At 43.4% G+C, this 9,257-nt stretch overlaps 2 protein-coding genes across 2 annotated transcripts; both read right to left on the bottom strand.

Moving 5' to 3' along the window:
• Nucleotides 1-2,247: 2,247 nt before the first annotated feature.
• On the bottom strand, nt 2,248-2,808 carry LOC120455601. The gene has a single exon (XM_039641980.1). The coding sequence runs from the start codon at nt 2,720-2,722 to the stop codon at nt 2,300-2,302; it is 423 nt and encodes a 140-aa protein (XP_039497914.1). The 5' UTR covers nt 2,723-2,808; the 3' UTR covers nt 2,248-2,299.
• A 385-nt stretch (nt 2,809-3,193) lies between these two features.
• On the bottom strand, nt 3,194-6,927 carry LOC120447010 (protein deadpan). Its single transcript, XM_039628322.2, has 3 exons — nt 6,073-6,927; nt 5,706-5,801; nt 3,194-4,628 (listed from the first exon to the last, which is right to left on the bottom strand). Exons 1-3 carry the CDS (start codon nt 6,196-6,198, stop codon nt 3,543-3,545), a joined length of 1,308 nt encoding a protein of 435 aa, XP_039484256.1. The 5' UTR covers nt 6,199-6,927; the 3' UTR covers nt 3,194-3,542.
• Between the last annotated feature and the right edge of the window lie 2,330 nt (nt 6,928-9,257).

Consider the following 9,257-nt stretch of genomic DNA (forward strand, 5'->3'; position numbering starts at 1 on the left):
TCCATTCAGGACCTATTTCGGTTTGGCTGTGAGAAATGCAGCCGATTTGAATTTGCCGATGCACAGGTAGCCGGGATACATTTCATCCTTTTCTTGCAGCAGAAAAGGATCACAGGGGCATATTCAAAATGTGTGTGTGGGAGAGTTCCTGCGAAACACCGCATGACTTTGTTTTCCGTACGAATAATTCTATTGTAAGCAGGGGAATTTGTCTGTGGGAAAATCAGTGCCAGAGTTTTTGAATTTTTGGCAAATTAATTTGTTAAATGACAATTAAATATGCCGGAGTTCCAAAGACAAAGAACCAAGGGGGCGCTAAGACGATTTCTGTTAATAATGGTAAACAAGTTTGCCCAAAAATCTGGTAAATGGCCTATGGTATATGAGTTAATACAAAAACAAGAGAGAACGCTATAGTCGAGTTCCCCGACTATCTGATACCCGTTACTCAGCTAGTGGAAGGGAGAAGGAGAGTCTTAAACACAGTTTTTGGCGGTTTGTAGGCGTTATAGTGGGCGTGGCAGATAGTTTTTTGGCAAATCGGTAGAAATTTACAAGACTAATACAAAAATGAAAAAATATCAAAACATTTTTCAAAAGTGTGGGCGTAGCAGCTTTGGGCGGTTTGTGGGCGTTATAGTGGGCGTGGCAGAAAGTTTTTTGGCAAATCGATAGAAATTTAGAAGACTAATACAAAAATGAAAAAATATCAAAACATTTTTCAAAAGTGTGGGCGTGGCAGTTTTGGGCGGTTTGTGGGCGTTAGAGTGGGCGTGGCAAAACGGTTTTTGGCAAATTGATAGAAATTTACAAGACTAATACAAAAATGAAAAAATATCAAAACCTTTTTCAAAAGTGTGGGCGTGGCAGTTTTGGGCGGTTTGTGGGCGTTAGAGTGGGCGTGGCAACATGAATCGACAAACTTGCGCTGCGTCTATGTCCCTGGAGTCTGTATACTTAATCTCAACTTTCTAGCTTTTGTAGTTCCTGAGATCTCGACGTTCATACGGACAGACGGACAGACGGACAGACGGACAGACGGACAGACAGACGGACGGACAGACGGACATGGCCAGATCGACTCGGCTACTGATCCTGATCAAGAATATATATACTTTATATGGTCGGAAACGCTTCCTTCTGCCTGTTACATACTTTTCAACGAATCTAGTATACCCTTTTACTCTACGAGTAACGGGTATAAAAAGGAGGTAGGTGTGCGTTCCCACAGAGATTCCCAAGAAAGAAATCAAAAGTAAAAACAAATGTGATAGCCGAAACCCCACGGAAAACGCACAGGATTCCGATCCCGATCCCAGCATCAAATCACAGCAAACACAGCGCACACAGCGCACAAAGGAATGAAACCGAAGGATCCAGCGAGACAAGTGGAATGCAAGGAGGCGAGTGGTGGGGGATATGCGAACAACCACAAAGCAAGCAAGCATAGATACGGGATCTCAAGCATGTGTGGGAAACACACGAACAAGTGCAACGGTATTTGAAAATGCAAAAGGATAATAGTGTAGAAGGAAATGGAAATTATGATAATTTTCGATCGCTCGGCGAAGGTGTTGTTCCTTTCTCACAGCAGGATCGGGTAACAGCAGCGCCGATATGATTGAGTGTGGGAAGTACCGGGATCGAAATGTTCGAGGATCTGAGTCCCTAAACGGCGGGGCGACACTCGACAGCCACACGCAAGGCAGCCGCAGGACGAGAACAGGCTGTTGCGGAAGTTATTACGGAAGTAAAATCAAATCGTGAAGAAAATTAAAAAAGGTCGAAAGGGAAAGGCATGAAAGGGGAAACTAAAAATTAATAATGGGATAGAGGATGTAGATCAATTAATATCTGGATACCCTGTTCAACCACTTTTATTCGGAGATCAAAATAAACATTTTGGGTCAAATCTAAGACAGATGATTTGTAAGCTAAATAGTTTTAAGGTCACCAAAAGCATTAAGAAATGATTCCAGTAACATTTTTCATTAGGTATAAATATAATAGGACATACTTTTGCCACGAAATCATTTTAAATCGTACAATTAGCAAAAGAGTTCCTTCACTGTTATATAACCATTACGCAAAGTACATTTTAAAATTCTTTTCAAAAAAAAAATAATTAAATAAAACAAAACATTAAACATTCTTACTTACCGTCTTACCACCTTACTAGGGGATACAAGTATTAACAACAAAAAGAATAGTATTATATTATAATTTATTGAAATAATAAATCGACTGCTTTCAATTTGCATGTATAAAATGATTTATAAATAGGAAATATATTTAGCATTTATAGCTCGATAGATCCCGCCTCAACTTCCTGTGTGTAGCCAAACAATCTCTTGAGCATGTTGTAGATTATCATTTGTCGCGTCACTTCCGCCTCGTACTTTATATAGTCCTTGAGACGATTCTGATTATAGAGCTCGTCCAGCAGATCGAACAACTCCATTTCGAGGGCTCTCAGCGGAGCTTCTAGTTCCGGTGTGTGGGTACCAGCGAACAAGGCCTGCATGTAGATAGTGGAGATCTTTTCCAGAGCGCCATCCAAGGTGTTCAGAATGGTGTCCTCGGGATCGTGTAGAAGTTTCACAGGACCCGTGAGTTTTGGAGAAGCACGGTACTTGTGCAGACCATCTGCAGGACTAGCGGCCAAACTGATAACTGGCAGGATCGCCACAGTTAGTAACAATTGAAACCCATTTCGTGGCATGGTAAAAATTGAATTGTATGAATAAAGCGTTTTAGAGTTTTCTGAAATTTTTTAATGCACGCCTGAAAGTCACTGCGCGCTCTTGTTTGCAATAATTTTGTTTTTCACACACTGAATGTGCGCCTATAGCTTATATAGCATGAATTGAAAGCTTTAGTTTGAGTTATCTACTCGATCGAACTTTGAGAAAACATGCAATCAACATATATGACAAGGCTGTTTTCGTATAGGTTTGAGTTCAGCTTCCGATTTTCCAGTGAGTTCAAGTACTAGATTATTAATGCGATCTTGAATTTCCGAATTCTAATCTGTTAAGTTCCCAAGAACAATTAAATTTCGATTGATTGCTTTTTTTGCAGCATTTGTTTTTTATTCTGATTATTCTCACTCCTTTGAATTTTGCATTAACTAAAAGTTAAAATTACAATCGTTATATTAAAACACTAAAATAGAAACGTAAATGACCCTATGATAAACGCTATACAATGAAAACTACATAACTTAAATAAAAACACGTTTAAGTGCTTAAATACTTGGTCAGTTAAAGAAACATTAAAGAACAGAATTAGTTAATGAGCTACATAATAGTCGTATAAAAAGCTTAAACGAGAACTACACAAAAAATATACAAAATCACAGCTGAACTTAAAAAGAAGAAAGCGAAACGGGGATACATAAAAACATATAGAAATCGTAGAAACTTAATGGGGTTCTAAAGCATTGAAGTGATCTTTGAAAAAAATTGCAATGAAATAAATTAACAATGTATAAACGTAACATAGAAGTGGCCTATGCAGATGCAGAGGCAGATGCAGATGATCTACCACGGCCTCCAAGCGGAGCTTGACTTTTCGATGGCGCCGGCTAGGAATTTCTTGGACGAGGGTTCGTCCAAGGAGCAGTCGCTGGACTCGGCCTCCGCCTCCCTGTCGCGCTTGGCGATTCCGCTGGTAGAGGTCACTTGCTGTTGCTGCAAGTGGGCCAGCGATCGCGAGCATCCGCTGCTGTCGTGGCTTCCGGCACTCAAGTTGAGGGATCCGCTGGTGTTGAAGGAGGTCTCAGCGCTGGTTGGTGGCGGAGTTGAAAAGACGCCGGCGAAACTGTGCTTGCTCATCACATCCACGGTGGGCGAGGCAGCCCGCGACTCCTCGCAGTGGCTGGATATGGAGGAGATCGGGCTCAGCGGTGGGCTTGTGCTGTTCTTTACGGGCAGCTGCGTTTGCCCGGGCAGCGAGTGGATGAGGTTTTCCGGAAGGTTGGCCGGAGCTGCGGTATTGACTGGTTTGCTAAACGCACTCATTCGGAAGCTCTGTGTGTAGTCATTCAGATGTGTGGGATTGGCAATGCTGGCCAAGGCGGCACTGGCTGTTCCAGCTGCGACTCCTGCTGCAGATCCTGGCCAGGCAAAGGGTCCCGGAGGCGGAGCAGCGGATCCGGTATTCGGCATGATCAGGGCAAACTCTCCCGAGGGTAAACGTGAGGGAATCAGCTGAAGTCCGCCCATTTGGATGGCGGGAGCCGACGACTCCGTGCGGCTGTTGTTGTTCAAGTCCTGCGGCAACGAGGGAAACAGCGGAGTGGGAGCAGCCGTGACAGCTGCGGCGGGAAACATAGCACCACGGTATCCGTTGCTGAAGTTGCTCATTGACCCGATCTGCTCCAGACTATTGGCGCACTGATTCAGATGGGCGCTGAGCCGCTGACGAACACCCGTGTCGATGCCATCCATTTGGCTAACATAGCGGTTCACCTCCTCTGCGCACTCCACAAATCCCGTCTTGAACTTCTGGACCACGCTGGGATCCGATTGGATGGCCATGTTGAGCTGCTGGCGCTGTACCGACTGCAGATGCTTCACCGTCATCTCAAGTATGTCGGCCTTCTCCAGTTTGGTATGACGAGCCGGCTAAAAGTATAGAAGACGAAGGAACCAAAGTCAGATACTGATGAACTGGGGATGGGGTGGGAGATGGTCGGGCTAATTGTTTGGGGCCCTACAACAAGTTCAATGGCTTGGGAAAAAACAAAGTTAAGAAGCACGTTTCGTGCCTCATATGTCCAGCTATTCGCGTGTAATCTGCAATCCACTTCAGTCGAGTCCACTCTGTAAATATCACACGACCAAGGTGAGATTCAGCAACTCCAGCGAGAAGAACGACTGATCTTGCTACTGTGCACTGACAAAAAAAAAGTGGATTTCAAATCACATGTCCTGGGTAATAGTTACCGCTGTTCGGAAAGTGTCTTGATTCTAAACCTAGTCTCTGATCTACTCATATACAATGTTTGTAGATTTCATATAAGCTAATTTTTTCGTCAAAAGATCTGAAAATGCAGTTCTTTATCGTCTTTTTTCGCCCAGTGCGATCTTCGGCAGTCTTCGCTCTCCAATTCTCCGTCCCTTTCTCGCCGCTGGGACTGCATATAGCAAAAGGTTCCCACGCAGGTCGCTCGCCAGCCCCGCCCCCTCAACCTCCCCCGCTCCCCTGTCTGAACCTTTGTTTACTTTTGCTTTTTTCCCTCAATGTCTTTCTTATTTGATTTTTGGTCCGGCTCTCCTGCGGAATTCTGCGGCGGCAAATTTTACTTGATTTCTGCTTTGTAGTTTCTCACAGCAGGATCACTCCTTGGAAACTGGTTTCGTTCGCATCTCCGGCGATTTCTGCGTAATTCCTCGACTTGTTAACACTTTTTGGTCTCTTGACTGACTGCTCGTCGGCGCTCTCGTGTAATGATCATCAATAAAATTTAATACTCAATTAGAGCCCTTGCCTTGTGTTTTTTTAGTTCTTGTGTCGTAGGAGTTGCTTTTTATACTGTTTCTTTTTTTGTTCTTTTGTAGTTTTGCCGCCCTTCGGACACTTGTGCCTTAAGGGTTTTTTATGGGCTGATATAATCTATAAGAAAGTCAACCGATACGGATCGGGGGCTAGTTTCTAATTCGCGGCCTTTCCCTGTTTTGAATCTCGGGCAAGATACTTACGTCTTTTTTCATCGCCTCCAGGATAAGGGACTTCAGTTCGTTGAGGCAGTGATTAATGCGAGCTCGGCGACGTTTCTCCATAATCGGTTTGTTTGTCTAAAAAAAAGAAGATAAGAATTAGTTAATTTCGTTGGAATTTATTTAATTTTTAGGAATATCTGATTGTGTAAAATATGTTTCACTTCATTTTAAAAATTATTATTGTTTTAATTTTTTTTTGACCATTAAAAATATATTGTTCGATTGTAAAAGAAACTACATATTTTTGATAAAATATTCCAATCATATGGCATTCTTAGTAGCCATTGATGGATACTAATTACCCAATTATTTAGTCAATACTTGTAGTAAGTAATAGCGAACTCACCTTTCTCAGTTCTGCTTTTGATAATCCATTGGGATTGGACATGCGTCCACTGGAGCCATAGCTATCGCTGTAGCCGTTGGAGCAGTCGAAGTCGTCGTCGGAATTAATATCGTTTTTGTAATCCATTTTGTAACGATTTTAATTTGTATATCCAAGTGGGAGATAATCCAAGATGTTTCTGCTTCGAATTGGTCTTTTTCACAACACAATAACTTTGGCTCGAGTTCGAAAATAGTTGTAACAATTATTGCACGTACTTTTTAGTAATGTCCGAACAACAAAAACTTAACAGGCGGTTTCAGATCGTTCTGGTTTTCAAATCGTTGTATTCTAAATGTTCATTCGAAGGAGAGCGGCAAACGACCGCGCTCGCAAGATGCCAAAAGGATACTGATCCTCCGAGTCGACGGACACCGGCTAAAAACGAATCGGGCCGAAGCAGAAACGAGTCCCCGAGTGAAACCGAGGAACTCCTTACCTGGTGACGCGGGCAGCGGCAGCGGCAGAGGCAGGTAGGCAGTCCAACGATCGCCGTCCGCAGACTGAGAGCTATTCACCGCAGCAGCGCAGTTCCACTCAACCGGAGAGCGAGTGAGTGAGTGCACAACCACCACCACCACCCCAATCTCAATTCCAATGAGTCGGGCACATGGAGTGAGATTTGAGTGAGTGAGTGAAATTCCCGGGCAGGCAGAGTTGTCGAGTCAAGAAATTGCGGAATCTGGAGGATTAGTGGAAATAGGAGCTTAGCTCAAGTAAACGCGACTAAGTCGAGCCTGATCGAGAAACACCACAACATTCGAGTAAGCCAAGTCATTATATAGGTTTTTTATATTTTAAAACATTACGAACATTGCTTATCATAAACAAAAAGTTAAAAGAATAAACAGGAAAAAGCTAAATTTTATTATCATGACCATTAATAAACTTATAGCCAGTTGTATTTATAATTAAATAAACCCAATGTTATCAATTTAGAATAAGTATTAACCTATGAGAATATCAAAAAGAAAAAGATCATAAATTATTGATTACCGATAATGTATAACACGTATTGGTCATCATAAAATTGGCTTTTGTAATTATAGTGCCTTTTAACAAAAATGTGAACGATATTCAGAGAAATATCAACCGCTTTTTTTAAATATTGGAAATACGTATTGACTTTGGGAAATAAATTATCTGTGAATAGCACATAGCGACAGATGTTCTATATGCCCGTCTTTTTCGGTGGCTGATGGCGAATTTAGTCGCAAAGATCTCACCCTTGGCAAGGACAAACTTGATCATTGCCCGGCGAACGGAATGATTTGCAATTCATTAAGGAGAACTCCTTGGCAATTGTTCGGCGCAGCTGCCACAACCCCGTGACAACCCAACCCCCTTGCAAGGCGAAATCCTTAGTTTCAAATTTTCAAATTCTCCGCTTTTGCCTGCCCTGCTCATCGTGAGGAGCGTCTTAAGGGGGTTGCTTGGGATTGGGACGGGATCGCGACTGGCAATGGATCAGAATCGGACCTGGGTCTGGGACTCGGATCGGGGTCGGGGTCAATCATTACGGAGCTTACCTGACTGGGCCAGTTTTTATAGTCGATCCCCAGCAGATTTTCCTTTTTCAGGCAAATTTATTACTTTACGATGTTGGCAGGATTAAGACCAAAGGAGTTGTCAATAACCACGGACGCGGGTCATGCGCCAGCTGACAGCTGACGTAGATCTACCTATGGACTATGGACCGATTTGGGGAGTTTGGGAGGGATCGTACGCATATTGCGCCGCCTGGCAACCCTGGTTGTGCAAATTGATCCCTCGCGGCTTGAGCGTAAATCCCGTGTTGAGCAATGATCTGTGGCGATCATCCATCATGCACAAGCTCTGCAGCACTGATCTGATGTCAACTTTCGTAAATTGAATAAATGCCATGGCTACGGCTGACCAACTAAACCATCTAAAGCAACAAAACCATGGGGTTCGGTTGAATTCTGCACTGATGACGAGCACATCACCCTGCTTACCAGGTGTACAAGTATGAAATGTCGTTTTTTTTAAATTAAAAAACACGTTAAATTTTGTGGAAAAAGAAAAAATCATTTATTCAAAGTATTTGCCGTCGCTAGCTACACATTTTTCCCATCTCTCGGGCAATTTGTGGATTCCACGCCAGTAGAACTCATCGTCTTTTGCGGCGAACCATCCATCGAGCCATTTTTTCACACTTTCGTAAGAATCGAAGCGCTGCTCAGCAAGTGCGTGTCCCATCGAAGCGAATAGGTGGTAATCGGATGGGGCCAGGTCTGGTGAGTAAGCCGCATGCGGAAGCACTTCCCAATTGAGTGTTTCCAACGTGTCGCGAACCGCTCTTGCCGTATGTGATGGAGCGTTGTGATGGAGAAAAATGACCTTGTGTTGTCTTTTTTGATATTCCGGTCGTTTTCTCTGAAGCGCCCGGTTCAAATTGATCAATTGTTGTTGGTAGCGTGCCGTATTCACCGTTGCGCCGGGTTTCAAGAGCTCATAGTAGATGACACCGCTCTGATCCCACCAAACACAGAGCATCGTCTTCTTGCCAAAGCGATTCGGTCGAGCAGTCGATGTGGCCGGTTGTCCAGGATCAACGTATGATTTTTTACGTTTAGGATTAACAAAAAAGATCCATTTTTCATCGCCAGTAACGATACGATGCAAAAACGACTTCCTTTTGTATCGTGAAAGCAAAATTTCGCATGTGTTTTTGCGCCTCTCCATCTGCCTCTCGTTCAACTCATGTGGCACCCATCTACCGACCTTCTGAATCTTTCCCATCTCTCGCAAGCGATTGGAAACTGCTTGTTGACTTACTTCCAACTGCTCTGCGAGTTGTTTTTGCGTTTGAGCATCGTCTTCATCCAATAATGCTTGCAGTTCGGCGTCTTCGTACCTTTTTGGTGGTTTTCCGTGCTCTTTGTCGTCGACGTCAAAATCACCACTTTTGAAGCGTTGAAACCACCGTTCACACGTTTTCACAGTTGATACTTGTTCGCCAAAGGCTTCAACAAGCATTCGGTGCGATTCCGCTGCTGTTTTCTTCAAATGAAAACAGAAAATTAACACTGTCCGCGTTTGCTCTTTATTCGGCACGAAACTCGACATGTTGACTGCACTGAGAGTAAACGATAATGACGCTCGATTGGCGCAAAACTATGGTG

Source organism: Drosophila santomea, chromosome 2L (genome assembly GCF_016746245.2).
Source record: "Drosophila santomea strain STO CAGO 1482 chromosome 2L, Prin_Dsan_1.1, whole genome shotgun sequence".
In the NCBI taxonomy this organism is placed as follows: Eukaryota; Metazoa; Arthropoda; class Insecta; order Diptera; family Drosophilidae; genus Drosophila; species Drosophila santomea.

What these genes read in the sequence shown, in the direction of transcription:
- LOC120447010 (XM_039628322.2), bottom strand. Translation starts at nt 6,198, where the DNA reads ATGGATTACAAAAACGATATTAATTCCGACGACGACTTCGACTGCTCC. An exon ending in CAAAAGCAGAACTGAGAAAG is followed by an intron (nt 5,802 to 6,072) that starts GTGAGTTCGCTA and finishes TCTTTTTTTTAG; the next exon opens with ACAAACAAACCGATTATGGA. An exon ending in TGGAGGCGATGAAAAAAGAC is followed by an intron (nt 4,629 to 5,705) that starts GTAAGTATCTTG and finishes CTATACTTTTAG; the next exon opens with CCGGCTCGTCATACCAAACT.
- LOC120455601 (XM_039641980.1), bottom strand. Translation starts at nt 2,722, where the DNA reads ATGCCACGAAATGGGTTTCAATTGTTACTAACTGTGGCGATCCTGCCA.